This window comes from Misgurnus anguillicaudatus, chromosome 5, assembly GCF_027580225.2.
Source record: "Misgurnus anguillicaudatus chromosome 5, ASM2758022v2, whole genome shotgun sequence".
Classification (NCBI taxonomy): Eukaryota; Metazoa; Chordata; class Actinopteri; order Cypriniformes; family Cobitidae; genus Misgurnus; species Misgurnus anguillicaudatus.
In genome coordinates this window covers 9,589,359-9,604,377 of record NC_073341.2, presented here as the reverse complement: position 1 = coordinate 9,604,377, position 15,019 = coordinate 9,589,359, and the positions used below count along the sequence as shown (strand labels likewise).

Sequence of the window (15,019 nt, the reverse complement as noted above, 5' to 3'; positions counted from 1 at the left end):
CACAAAGGAAGATATTTTGCTAAATGTTTGTAACCAAACCATTCATGAGCCCCATTCACTTCCATTGTATTCTTTTTTCCTACTATGGAAGTGAATGGGGCTCACGAACGCTTTGGTTATAAACTTTTCTCAGAATATCTTCCTTTGTGTTCATCAGAATAAAGAAATTAATACGGGTTTGTAACAACATGTGTGAGGAAATGACAGAATTTTGGGTGAACTACACTGTCAAAAATAAAGGTACGAAGCTGTCACTGGGGCAGTACCCTTTAAAAAAGGTCCAAATATGTACCATTTAGGTACAAATATGTTCCTTTAAAGGTACATTTTGGCAGTTCAAAGTACTAATATGCACTCTTTGGGTACAAAGGTGTACCTTTTTGAAAGGGTACTGTCCCAGTGACAACTTTTGTATCTTTATTTCTGAGAGTGTACCCCATCCTTTGCGAACAGTGATCTTCCCATGTCCACTGGCACTTTAACAAAAATATCATTCATCATTACAGAAAGTAATCTAGAACTTTAATTCAATAAAACAATCCCTTATTGTGGTGTTCCATTTTCTTCCAGATTTACTAGATATTTCCGTTACTTTTTAACTCTTGGAAAGTCCTATTTTGTGAAGGTCCTCTTAAATATAATATTATATAACAATGTTGGTTATAATTTACATAATATAAGTCAGTTTAGTTCAGTGTTTCAATTAGACACTTTCAGACAATAATAAAAAGGGTAAATTGATATATTTATGTTTTATACGTATTGATATTTTTTACTTCGTAGGTAAGACATTTACAGTCTTGTGTCAGCTTTGTGTCTGGTTAAAGGTCACCAGCAGAACAAGTGGAACAGGTTGAAAACCTGAAAGAAGTGCACTTTCAATAACTGAAACCACGCTCTAATATTTTATTTATATTAAACGACACAATGTTGTGCTGTTGGTTGTTAACTATATCTATGAATCTATGATAATTAATGCATTTTAAAACAATGTCATAAAACAGCTGTTATTTGCTGGAGAGGTTGTGTTATTTTACCCACTTTCTAAAAAACCCCAAACGTGTTTTTCTGGATTTAAACCAGCCGGTATACTTGGCAGGTTAGTTTTCTCTTAGAAACTCTTGCGTGATTTTGGCAGTGTTATCCAAGCTCCTGGTTATATAGTTAAGTGTTTTTGGAATATCTAAAGGCATATTGTTCACCCCCATATCACTAAACTCCTACATTTGTCTATACTTCATGGCCGAGGCAGTGCCTTTTATAGTCCTGGTCAGGTTCATGCCCAATATGCTGGCCTTTGTTGTCCTACAATCTAATTTTTAATTCTTTTCCATGAAGAACCATACAGACACAGTTCAAAGGTCAAAACTGTATCATTTAAAATGCATTACATATTAAGATTTTGATAATACTGATAAGAGCTGGACCACACTGAAAAAATGGCATTTTCTTTATTTCAGATAATGACAAACTCTACAAATGTCTGGTTGAAGAACTTTATAGACAATTTGAGTAAAAAAAGAAAAATAAAATGAACAAAGGTAGGGTGTTGTCTTACACAAACTGATCTAAAAGTTCAACTGGAAAACCACTGTTGGTTAAAAATCTGATGTTTGTGGGGAGGCAGACCTACAGTAAAACCAGAGGTAGAGTAAATATCTTGAAGACTAGATTTAAAATCCCAGAACACAGATCAACAAACCTTACAAAAAAAAAGTACTGAACGTTTTCAGCGTGTGGTAAAAATATTTTGTATTTCTGAAGGAAAAAACGAACAACAAACACACACACATCGAGGAGAGACTCTGAAGATATATATTCATGTCCATATAAATCAATTTTCCATAGCTGTGATTGGATATTTACATGTCATGTCCTGCTTTACTCAATGTTAAACGCATAACAAACTCTGGGGTGTACATATGCGAAAACGTACATTCTGGACATTTCAGAATTGGAAAAAAACACTTAAACCCCCCAACACTCCCACAAAATATCTGAAAGCAGCTTACTTATCCAATGCAAAGTGGTTGTGTGATGTACATGAAAGTTGGCCCGTATAAAATGAAGTTATATAAAAACAAATCAAAAGAAACCAATCCCACAAAATCCACAAGAATAATCGGAGGATTCAAGCTCATATAATTCTAAGGGGGATTTCTAAAAAGTTGACAGAAGAAAGCCATCACGTGGTGGCGAGGACTTGAGCTGCAATTGGATGGATATCCTGAGAAAGGTGGCCGTTTAGCTTTGGCGTCCCAACAGGTGTAGAGCACTGGCAGAAGATGAGAGAAAGAGAAGACGAGATGTCACTTTAGTATTAGCTACTGTAGTATGCCATAACTGCATGAAATGTTCACAACATACCTGTTTTGTAACAGATACTGGGCGTTCTGTATCTGATCTTGGGTTCCTGTGATGGTGATGATGCGATCTTCTGAACCTTGAAGCGGCTCATCAATTTTGATTGATGCTCCAGATTCATGACGAATCTGTTTGATCCTCTGACCCCCTTTACCAATGATCGATCCTGCCAGCTGAAATCGCAGTAATAAGAGTTAAACGCATTAGGAGAACATCATATACCCTATACAAGTAAACCAATACTTACATCTTTAGGAATTGTCACTTGTGTGGTGATAACAGGACCTCCCATATCGCTGTAGTTTCCTCTTCCACCTTTAAAGCGATGAAATGGGAGATTAACAGTTTAATAATCAAAACGTCAGCTGGCTCATGTTTTTATTATAGGGAAGGAACTTACCACCAGACTGATAGGAATCCCAAGATGAATTATTGTCTGAAACAAAATGCAAGACATTTGTCATTCAAAAAGTGCTCCAATTTATCCAAAACATACCACAAGCAGATCTAAACAAATGCCACAAGTATAATAATAATAATAAAATACTTTACTAATTATTAATAAATAATAAAAAACAAAGATCTTACCATATCCTCCATCATTCTGCAATGCAAGAGAAAACAAAACATGAGAAGAAATGCCTGGTAATGCAATGTAAACAATTTCATAAACTAATTTTATAGCAGGATATATTGTATACTAACCATGCTGCCTCCATAACGATCACTGCGTCCTCTTCTCTCACCACTTAAAAATATAAAGCAAACAATCAGTGAAAAAGCAAATATTAAATGCAATGGCTAAGAATTAATTTTGTGTAAGACTGCAGCTAACTTCTGATTTTTTTTAAAGGGGACATATCATCAAAAACTGACTTTTTCATGTTTAATTGCTATAATTGGGTCTCTGGTGCTTCCATCAACTTAGAAATGTGAAAAACATCAAGCCAGTAACTTAGTTTTGTAAACCATTCTCTGCAAGCATGTGAAAAAATAGCTCATTGAAATTTGTCTCACCTTGTGATGTCATAAGGACATAACACCGCTGCTTAATCTGCACTATCCAACTACAGCACTGCCATTTAGTGCAGAGATTTGCATTTAAAAGGACACAAAACCTGCACATTTTTGCTCACACCTACAAAGTGTCAATTTTTACATGCTATAATAAATTATCTACATGGTTTTTTGAGCTAAAACTTCTCATAATGTACTCTGGGGACAGCAAAGATTTATTTTACATTTTTAGAAGTCGTGAGAAATGTCCTCTTTAAAGCAAATAGAGCAATGAAAGGAAATTCAGGTTGTTTACAGACAATACATTTGGGTGATTCTCACGAAACCATTGAAACACCACAGCACTAATGAATTTAGCTTTAAAATGTGTAATATAGTAACATTAAAAAGCATCAGAATTAACACAATACTGTGTTCTACCTTGCACAATGTGTGATTTCAACATAAGAATTTATAATTGGAAATTTTCTGCTGAAATTCTCATTACCGCAATGTGTCCGGCCGTGTTTGAACATGCGTTATGTTGTAATTTAATCAAATTAACACAAAAATATTAAGAAAAAAAAATAAATGGATGTTTTGCTAGATTACTTTAGATGACAGAAAAAATATTTACTGAATATTCATGTATAATAATAATGAAGAAAAATTAGGAAAATGATGTGTCCATGCCTGATGTTCTCATCCTCCGCAACACTTTTTGAGAACAGTTTAAGCACACATACAGAATTTTAATAAAGGTTGATTTTGAGTGACCAAGCACATGGACCAGTTACTTCAAGATGGCTACCAGGTAAGATCATTTTTTTACAGTTAATTTGAAATATTGTCTTGTCAGAATGCTTACACGACATTTTGATTATCATTACCGCAACAGATGCTTATTAAATGTTAATTTAATTAATAGAAGCATAATACTTTGATTTTAAATGCATGTGCAGAATCTCCAAATTATGTTCTTTCAGGTTTGTCATGTCATTTTGAAAATATGTCAGTGTTGATGTTTTCTGACTGTTGCGGTAATGAGATTTTTTTAAATTGTGTTACAAAAAGTGTTAAATGATAAGTAAAAGTTTTTAAATTAATGTTCCCATTTACTCCAGACTTTGTTTTTCAATGTCTGGTGGGAAAAAAAGTAAATTTAAGCAATTTTTACATTTTCATGCTTGACATTTTTAAAACCAAGTTTTCGTGAGAATCACCCATTTAGACGTCTAAAAACAGGTAGAATATCATTGACGTAATCGTTGAACAGAAATCGAGCAACGGCAAGAACTCTCTGCCTTTGTTAAAAAACATAAAACATTATAAAAACACATACTGTCGTCTCTCCTCCATGTGGCCACGATGCGAGCTGTACGAGTACTGATCATCACTGCAAACAGACACACAGAATTCATATATCATTGTCCAACATCATGACAACTACACACAAAGGAATAGTACTCCCACAAAATAAAAATTTATTTATTCACCCTCACGGCAACCAAAATGTATATTTCTTTCTTTCTTTCTTTCTTTCACCCTACTGAAAAATCTAGCTAAGACCAGCATAAGCTGGTAGCTGGTTTAAGCTGGTCTCCCAGCCTGACCAGCGTAAACAAGTGACCAAAACACAGCTAGACCTACTTGCTACACCAGCAATAACAGCTAAAACCAGCTCACCAGCTTATGCTGGTCTTAGCTGGATTTTTCAGTATGGCGGTGAACAACCAAAAAAAGTTTTTTTTCAAAATATGCAATCACTGCATGTCATTATATGCGACCCAACAAGCACCAAAAAGAACATCTATCTATCATAAAAGTAATCAATATTGTTCCAGAGGGTTAATACATGTCTTTTAAAGCTTACAATAAAATTATTGTAACAAAAATAATTATTTTTAACTTTTATGAAATCAAAACTCACAATAAAAATTAAGTAGTCATAAGACATAACAGAACCAAAAAGATCTTAAGTTAATGACATGCTTTTTGGAGCTCCAACATGTTGGGTCCAAGGTATTGAAATAAAATGTCATTTGTATAAAATCTTCTGAAGAAATAGTACAAGGAAAGACCATTATTGCTTTTAGATACAGATCGGTCCTCTGATCCAATTCTTTGGAAAAGAAACCCTTCGCCTAAATATGAGAAACATAATGCCTTTCGAAGCAAACGCTACTAAAACAATGATAAATGCTCATGCTGTAACATCTGTGGGACAAAGTGGCTCACTTCTTCTGTGGTGGGGTGCTCCCATAGGCATGTTTCGAGGAGGACGACCCCCTCCTCTCCCTCCTCCTCTCTGAGGTGGAGGGGGGCCACGGCGTGGGCTCATGTCATCATAGTCTCTCCTATTAGGTGCCATGTGGTGGCCCCCGCGCCCTCCGCTATGGGGCATACGGTCAAATCCACCTCCGCCGCCACGTCCTCTTGAGCCAAAGCCTCCACCAGGCCGACGCCCTCGGTCTTCGTACATCGTGGTGAATCCGCCGTAGTCATACGTCTCATCGTAAAAGTTGGGGTCATACGGCTGAGCACGACCTTTAATGGGAGCCTAGAAAAAAACAAAGCAAGTAAGAGACCAGTCTATAAAGATGACTGAATGTGATGATGTGGTTTATCTGACCTCTACAATGAGCTCTAGCATGGTCTTAATGCACTCCACCACCCGCTCTGCTTTCCCCCCGATAAGCACCACGCGGTCAGTCGACTGAGGACAGCATTCCTGGAAGAGTTTGATGGTGGTCTGGGTGCTCTGAAACAGTTGAACAATTTCTACATGAAAATCTTTTCATTTCAATCAGTGCAGACAAAAAATCCTTGTCCTCTTACCTCACGGAGTTCTTTAATCTTTGCTCCCTTGACACCAATGATGCTTCCGGCTAGACTCTGATGGATGAGCAGCCTCAGTTCACAGTCAAAATCTACACCCCTGTGATGCTGATACTGCTCCATATAACAAAACCAGAGGAGATACTTAGACTATGTTTACACGGTAATGATGTAATAAAAAAACAAAAAGTTTAGTAAAAATTAAGTACACACGACAACACTGTGAAAAACACCAGCGTTTACAATGATGCGCAAAATATATAAGAGTTAAAGCGACATTCCACATTTTCCAGCTCTCCTAGAGTTAAACACTTGATTCTTACCGTTTTGAAATCCATTCAGCTGATCTCTGGGTCTGGCGCTACCACTTTAGCATAGCTTAAGCATAATCCATAATCTATTGAAAGTGATTTCAATGTTAAGTCAATGCGAAGACGCGTTGGAGGTGGCGCGACGCGAATGAGGCGGTTGCCGCGGAAGACGCGATAATTCGTCTAGTTCACGCGAATTGATCGCCTGGCGCAGTACGCGCAAATGGTGCTTTTTGTGCATTTTGTGTTTGACTCGAATTTGCGGCTGACGGCCGAGATAAACATTTTTAACTTTGGCGGAATTTCACACCGCGTTAACCAATCAGGAGCCTGCTTGCTGCTGTGGCGGCAGCCCCACCCGGAGTCACTCATTCAACATGAAGGAACGCTTGATATTGTTCGGGAGCAGTCACCCAGAGCTATACGACACAAGTTCTTATTTCTATAGAGACAGGAATAAAAAGGACCTCGCTTGGAAGAGTGTCAGTAAGGACATTGGGCAACCTGGTAAGAGTCACGTGATGTTTATCAACCCACACCGTTTATTTTCCCCATATAGTAGAGTTGTGACAATTAATCGTGCAATTGCGCATTTTCTCAATGAATGAATTTGAATGAATAACGGTGAAATGCTGCCACATTCAAAAGCCAGAGGGCGCTTTCGTGCAGAAACTCCATTTGTGCCACAGAAGTAGCATTACAAACACTATTCCAGGAAATATCTAGAGGCATATTTATATAGCAGTTCTTCAGATTGTTTCAGGTATTTTCATGATAGTGGAGAGTATTTTGAATGATTGTGTTTGACGAGTGTTTCTTTTTTAAATGCACGTTATAAACAAGTCAAACTCGTAGTGATTTTCGATTGATAAAGACTTCCTACTGATCATGAAGCCGTAGTAAATGCACAAGCTGTGCATGAAACACAGAATCAGAGCCTTGTGATTCAGAATTGATTTCAGACAGGTCTTTTTAATGGGAACGCGATGCATCGACGCACATCTCTACCCTATTGTAAGGTTACCAAATACAAACCGGTAACTCTCTGGATAAATGCACAATCAACATCAGTCATCTTGCAAACAGACAACTGCATAGCACTTGCCCCTCCCACAAGAAGCAGATTTTGTCTCTGACATGCGTCAAATGCTTGCTTTTTCCGCGCGTCTACTTCGCTCTAGACGCGCAAATGCTTTCAAACGGCAAACTAGGCACGGTAGGGGCAAATTTGACGCCTCAAACACGGTTGGTGTAAACGCAGCATACGTACACGATGTAACTACAGAAGAGTCAAGTTTTAAATAGGAAAAATATAGAAACTCTTATTATGGTTATTTTTTGCGCGATGCTAATGGTCTAATCAGATTCAATGGATTATGCCAAGCTATGCTAAAAGTGCTAGCACCAGACCCGGAGATCAGCTGAATGGATTTCAAAATGGTAAGATTCAAATGTTTAACTCTAGGGGAGCTGGAAAATGAGCATATTTTCAAAATTTCATTTCAACCAGCCTTTGCTACATTCTTATATATCAAATGAGAAAAACTTACCTCTTCCAGAGTAGGTATGATCCTCAGCAATATTTCCGCAACCGTTGGAATATCGGCATTGACGCTGAGGATTCTGTTAAAGCAATGAATTGCATTTCACGAGAACACACAAGAGAGCCAATATTAGACAAACAACCAGCCTGAATGTAAAAATTCATTCTTCCTCTAGTACATCTAAATATAAGTAAAGAGGACACAAGGAGTGCCATATGTAAGCGTGCACTCCTTTATGTAAAAGAGAAGTGGAGAAAAACAAAGCTCCTTTCCGCTGCTGAAACGTAAAAGTACAGGGAAGGTCAGATATGCAGCGAGACAGAGAGATGCTCGGGAGTTTAAAACTGATAAAAGGGGTGAATAACTGCAGAGAGATTGGAAGAGATAAGAAAACAGGAATGAAGCGTAACTTCCATATCCATTAGAAAAGACAGAAAAAGCAAAAAAAGAAGAGCAGACTGGGGACATTGGAGCAAAAAGGAGTGGCTATCATCCTGGCGTACCAGAACAAGTAAAACACCACAGTAAAACACAACGGAAAAAGGGAGAAAATGTACATTTCTGCTGCCCCTTAACCCTCAATAGCTAAACTCATCCTTGTTACTTTTATATGGAAATTGCGAAGGAAGAACTTCTCTTTAAAGCTACAATAAATAATGTATTTCTCTTTTAATGTTGACGAAAAGGGAGACAGGTTGGGAAAGAGCTTTTTTATATGACAGAAAAGGCATTTTCACACAGCATAATAGTAAAACTCATGTTTTATGGCAGTAAGGGAGTATTTTGTACATTAAGGAAGTTAACACAGTTCTGACATTGGCAGTAATAGAGCTGATATGACTTGGAGGTTTGGAGTATCTGAGTGGCACGTACCGCTCGGGCCCACTGCTGTCTGGGACTGACACAGTGGCATTGTACTGCAGGGGGCGGGGCCAAGCGCCCAGAGCAATCAAGCACACGGATGTCAATGAAGTAAGCCGCCCATTAGGAAGGGCGCGATAATGGGTGTGGCCAACCAGGGAGTCAGGAGGTCAGACGGCAACGCAGGTAGGCGGTATGAGTCGATCCGGAATATGGGAATTGGCCAAAAATGAACAGAAAAATAAAAACAAGGAAAAGGGGAGAGGGAGTGGAAGAGGAATACACTTTTTAATTGGAAAAAACTTTCAGTTTGATTTTTTTTATAATTCTCAATGTTGGAGGAGATTGGAGGACAGGAGAGGTACAGAGATTATTAGGCCAAATACTATGTTAGCCTGCATCAATGATTGGTACATTTTGTATACGTTTATGAATAATAGAAGACTCATATACAACTGTACTGGAAAAAAATCAAATGCCTCATATTTATTTTGTACAAGGAAATTGAGTCTAAAATTACCTTTTGGTTTCTCAAAGCCATTACTACAGACATGTCAAAAAAGCTTCACCTATGACAGCGTACACACATGAGATATCAGTATGTGCAAGCTAAATGGCAATGTACTTACATCTGTGCGCAGAGCTTTAATGTTCTTCCCACCCTTTCCAATTACTGCTCCAGCATTCTGGAGAGACAAAATCAATTAGCGTCGCTGCACAATTGGAAAATCTCATTATATAATATTCAGGAAGTTTACTTTGCTCTGTAGCAGAATTCTGAGTTCCACCATGTCATCCGAGTTTCTGGAACGCTTATGGGGTTTGTCCTCATCCATATCCTCAGCTGAACGCTTACCTTAAAAGAAAAAGATTGGCCCATCATCACACCAAAAAAAAAAAAACGTTAAGTGGTTTATTATTTAAGAGAAAGTACAGCACGAGCAAGTGCTTAATGCTAACACGAGCAATATGGTGGCACAAAATAAAACGTGTCGATTTTTAAGAGGATAAATGAAAACATAAACAAATAAATAAATAAATGAACATTTAAAGAATATGAGAATAAAATATTGAAAAAAATGTCGTGTTTTCTTTTAAAGATAATATGAAATGTATTCCCAACCCATTTAACTTCTGTAATTGACAAATTTTCACATAAATGGATATTTCATAAACGTTGATTGGATCTACACTTAAATGTAGTTTAGTTTTGTTACCGCACGTATGTAAGAATTTTCCTTTAAATATATTTTTTGTCACAAAGTTTTGAGAGATAACAATGTTTTTTCCCACTGTTATTGTTTATTTAGACTTGTTAGTGCGGTTAACAGCGTGTTTGGCGCATTTACCTCAAAGTTTATTTCAGTAATATTGCTGTTTTTCCGGTAATAATAATACAATTTACATGCCAATCCTGCTTCCTTGTCTGTTTATTCATTTAATTATGATGTTATGTTAAGTTATGTGTGGATATTTATTGCCATATGAGACGTTCATTGACGTTATATACTCTCGTATAATGTTCAAATCGTATGCGGAATAATGCGTGCCTCTCTGAATAACTGTAAGAGTACAGTTCCTTTAAAAATAATTTTTGTCAAAGTTTTGAGAAACAATAATGTTGTGAGGATATTTATTGCCGTATTGCAGTTAAATACTCTCATCTATAATATGGAAACCACATAGGAAATATATAATGTGATACTGCAAAGTTCATGATATTGCCATATGGAGATAAACCTTTACAAATGTGCTGATTTGATCCATTCATGTCCTGATCACCAGGCTAGAGATTTTAAACATGCTTAATCCACAATTACTACTAGTCTATCAAATAGTCTATCCGCGTGGTTCTGACCGCATATGTACTGCAATAAACAGGCATTTGGCAGCTTTTTACATCTAAGGCGGACAGGCTATGCCATTTGGGGAGGGGCCATTCAATTCAATTAAAAGGTGTAAAAATTTGTGCTCCAGCCATTTCTGGGCAACCATTTTATTTTTTTTAACTCGACCGGGTTCAACCAATTAGATTACCAGTGCACGCCCATGCAAAGAATTGTGAGACAGGACAACGAAGGTATCTCAGAAAAAAGAAATTAAACCTAACATTAGGGCTGCATGGCATTGAGAAAACATGTGCTTCTGTTGATTGTGTCAATATATCATTTGCCTAAATAAATGCTATTTTTATGAGCTATTTTATCATTTAGATATGTAATTATCATACTGAAGTAAACAGGAAATACATATTCTTCTGATGTAATTAAATCTAATTCAGACTAAAAAAGAAACCATTTCAGACATATGGTTATTTTTAGGCACAAGTTCATCGCGTTTTTTTCCCTCTATTCCTGTCATATTTATTTTCTGCTCTCTGCTTTGAGCTGCTTGGTTAGGGTGACCATACGTTCCATTCTTCCGGAAGACGCACCGAAATCCTGGACGGGATGTGTCCGGGAAGTCGTATTTGTTGACTGCATACGCCATTCAGTTAAAAACATAAGATATACAATCGTAGTTTCATTCTTACCTTAAAATGTAACGGTTGCTTTTCTGTAATAATAATCCTCTACGACAGGGGTCTCAAACTCAAATTGGCTTGGGGCCATTTCTGAGATTGACATTTAATCGGAGGGCCGCAGAGCTATTTTAAGGTTAAAAAAAGTACAATATTTCTGTAAATTGACTGTTAAAATTCTATTATTTAATGTATAATAAAAAACAATGTTTTTTATCTTTTAAATATACATTATTTTAAATAAGTAAATCGTTTCTTAACCTTCCCTTTAATAACTAAGGCCTATTAAAACATTGCACTAAACTAACAAATAAAATTTCTGTATACATTTATAAACTATTATAAAAAAATACCATCAGTAAGTGTTTGTGTTTTGATTTATTTTGGATTGTTACAGTCATAGTATTGATTTATTATGTTACATCTTTGTTATTCCACAGTTTTAATGAATTTGCTATTACAGGTATATGTGGAAAAACATGAATAAGTGAAAGTGATCCTAAAACTTCTGAATGGGTAGTCAATGTTACATAAGCTAGTTAAACTGAAAAAAATTATAATACTGCTAGGTGTAATTGCATAGCAAGCTAACGTTACATAATAATCTATTATACTTCATTATATAAAGCAGTATACATACTTTTATCCTCTGTATGTTTCTCCTCATCTTTCCTCTTTTAATCTGGGCACTTTGATGGCAATTTTTCTTATCTGCAGTTTATGTGTTGCATTACATCTACGGCTCTGCCTCATACATGCGGTGTCTCCATTGGAAGCTGTGACTTGATGTGAGCCCCACCGCAGCTCTTCTCTGAGTAACAGCTGATATTCACCCGGAAAGTAACAAATCTTCTCTGGACAAACACAACAAAGTCCCGACCAGATTAACTGATTGCATGGTAACAATGATATGATTGACGCGAGGTTCAGATGAGGAATTAAAGTCCGATCACGCATTCCGTTATCCTCGCAATCACGGAGCGCGCGCGGCTCATGGCTGCGTAGCAACGCGTGACGCCACGCCACGGAGCGCAACTTCCGCTCAAGAGCACTTTAGAAAGTAAGAAACGCCTTGACTCGTTTTAACACGCGTAGTTAGACGCGACATGCGAACGAACGTTTCAATTAAAAATGAAATGAATATGAAACGAAGTGAATAAAAATCTTTCTGCGGGCCAGATTAGGTTATATTGTTGAAAGGTGCCGCGGGCCGCAGAGAGGGGGAGGGCGGGCCGCAAATGGCCCGCGGGCCGGGAGTTTGAGACCACTGCTCTACGACGTATGCGGTCGACAAATACGACTTCCCGAAGACGAACACAAAATCCTGGACAGGATGCGTCCGGAAAGAATGGCACGTATGGTCACCCTATGCTTGGTTCACATTTGCGCCCGCGGTCTAGCCTAGTATAATGAGGCCCCTTCAAATTGGTCTAATTTGGACAATCTAAGCATGCAACACACAAATGATAGACACGCAGTCATCGCATCTCTCTGTGATATAGCATACACTGTTATCACGATTACGGTAACTTTTCGCTGCGCCATGCAGCCCTACCCCATAGATATGTACACTAGATGTCGCCTTGGGGTTCTAAGCATGCGTCAAAACCGCTGCCATCTTGGAACAGGGGTCTTGTCATAGGAAGTATCTAGGTAAAGCTGCTATCTCCACCTGTACTTCGAATTCATGGAAGATGCCGGACTTTTGTGCTGCGTATGGATGTTAGGGCTACTAGCACTATGCATTATAGTTAGAAAAAGTACATTTTCATAATTTCAAAACTTTTAATTTTTTCTGGACTCAATGCTAAATACGTGTCTGACTGTTGAAACGAACCAAAAGAAATCCAAGAAAATCGCATTCATGACGATTTATGGTGATTTTATTTCCGTTACACCATTGCCTACAATGACGCTGATGCGGGGTTCCCGTTTCAAAGCAACACCAAAGAGTTTTTTTTTTACCTTAAAATAACGTTTTCAAAAAAGTTTCACTCAAAACAGGGTGAACGGCACTTTCACATTCGCTTTGCAGCCCTCTATCGGCCAAAACCGCACTAAAGAAGTTTCCAACCGTCGGGTCGCGGTCCTGTAGTTCGAGTGAAAACTACAAAAACTTGCTTTACGGCACACCTACTATCCAATCAGAGCCATCTATGCTGCAGTTTTACGACAGTGGTAATAGACAATTACGCTTTTAACCTGTAGGGGGAGCAAAGAGCAAAAACTCTTTAGTGTTGCTTCAAGATGGCGGCTCTAGTTGACGCATTCGGTCCAATGAACTGCCGTAGCCAAGGCGACATTGGATTCAGACGTGCCTCTGAAGGTAGCGTTTTAGAGTTTTCGGACGCAGCTGAAGTATTTACTTTGATATAACATGCCATTATGAACTATGACAAGAGTCAAAAAGTTAAAAAAAAAATCAAATAAATTTGATTAATTTTTATGTTAATTTTAAATTCATTGGAACTACGACTCCGCAATATTGAAGAAAAATGCGATATGCAATGACTGGCTAAATATTATGATATACAACATGTAATGTCATAATGCTTTATGTTTGTAACACTAACATAAGTGTGCGCCAGTCTCTTATCTAAAACTTTGACTAAGCAGTCTTTTGAAGTATGAAAATCATTAACTTATTGCAAACTACTGCAATATGTATATTGCTGTATGTACGTCTGCGATATTGCTGTGGTTACGATATATTGCGTGACCCTAACTGGGACTTACCATTACTCTCCCTGCCATAAGTCTCCTCGTCATGTGAATCGTTTTCAGGATCCATTATCTCTACACAGCGAGTGGATATGAACAGTCCTCTCTTGTTCTGATGCAAGCCTAAGGTAACATACAAGAATTGTATGAACAATTAGGAATATAATCAAACATGGTTAAGAACAGTTTGCCTACAGTTTAGACCGAAACTCAAACCCCCATTTAACCATGTTAAACCTCTCAAACACAAGCTACATACATAGACATTATATTTTTTAGACGTTTTGTTGCGTAGGTAATGCTTAAAATCGTTCGTTTTATGATTACTGGAGACAACTCTGTCATGGTTATAGACACATCCTTAATCTGAAATGAACTCAACACTTCCTGTAATGGCTCGGTTGCTAATAATTAACAATAGATGGTTTTAGTGGGATAAATGAACTAGCTAACAACGTATACATTCACCACAGGTTACTGAATGTGTTTAATGCTATAAACAAATAAGCAAAAACATAAACTTATTAAGCCAAAACATGGCAAACGGTGCGTAAATAAGGAGAGAGCTCGTCAAAGCTGTTAGCTTCCATTAGCTAACAGTGATAAAGCTAGCGATCTAGCAAAAGAAATGTAATGCTAGTGCGACGATTAGCCTCTCGCACGGAACCACATAGCGAATATTCAAGACCGTAAGTATGTTTAACAGTAAAGTACACTAGTTTTACTATAGATAAACAACGTGTAAAGGATTTTTGTACCAGGAAACGTATCTACCGACCTGTTCGAGTCGTCGTTGCACTCCCCCTTCGCAACAACAATTGACGCACAAAATCTTGGTAACGCCGATAATGCTTCGACCAATG

At 37.6% G+C, this 15,019-nt stretch overlaps 1 protein-coding gene across 2 annotated transcripts; it reads right to left on the bottom strand.

Annotated features, from left to right (window-relative positions):
• Positions 1–1,432: 1,432 nt before the first annotated feature.
• Positions 1,433–14,974, bottom strand: hnrnpk (heterogeneous nuclear ribonucleoprotein K). Of its 2 annotated transcripts, none has more exons than XM_073867491.1 (16): positions 14,935–14,974; positions 14,172–14,279; positions 9,673–9,770; positions 9,544–9,600; positions 8,927–8,970; positions 8,060–8,132; positions 6,199–6,315; positions 5,993–6,121; positions 5,600–5,920; positions 4,703–4,758; positions 3,070–3,112; positions 2,953–2,968; positions 2,765–2,800; positions 2,612–2,679; positions 2,368–2,537; positions 1,433–2,275 (listed from the first exon to the last, which is right to left on the bottom strand). In XM_073867491.1, the coding sequence occupies exons 2-16, from the start codon at positions 14,224–14,226 to the stop codon at positions 2,245–2,247; spliced, it is 1,314 nt and encodes a 437-aa protein (XP_073723592.1). In that variant the 5' UTR covers positions 14,227–14,279; positions 14,935–14,974; the 3' UTR covers positions 1,433–2,244. The 2 variants fall into 2 exon arrangements, with proteins under 2 accessions (XP_073723592.1, XP_073723593.1); XM_073867492.1 differs by having other exon boundaries at positions 6,199–6,312.
• Between the last annotated feature and the right edge of the window lie 45 nt (positions 14,975–15,019).

Bases quoted from the DNA above. Each gene is read 5' to 3' on its own strand.
- hnrnpk (XM_073867491.1), bottom strand. From the start codon at position 14,226: ATGGATCCTGAAAACGATTCACATGACGAGGAGACTTATGGCAGGGAG. The intron at 6,316-8,059 runs GTAAGTTTTTCT...TGTTATATGGAG, and splicing joins TCATACCTACTCTGGAAGAG to CAGTATCAGCATCACAGGGG. The intron at 2,538-2,611 runs GTAAGTATTGGT...CTGCGATTTCAG, and splicing joins AAGTGACAATTCCTAAAGAT to CTGGCAGGATCGATCATTGG.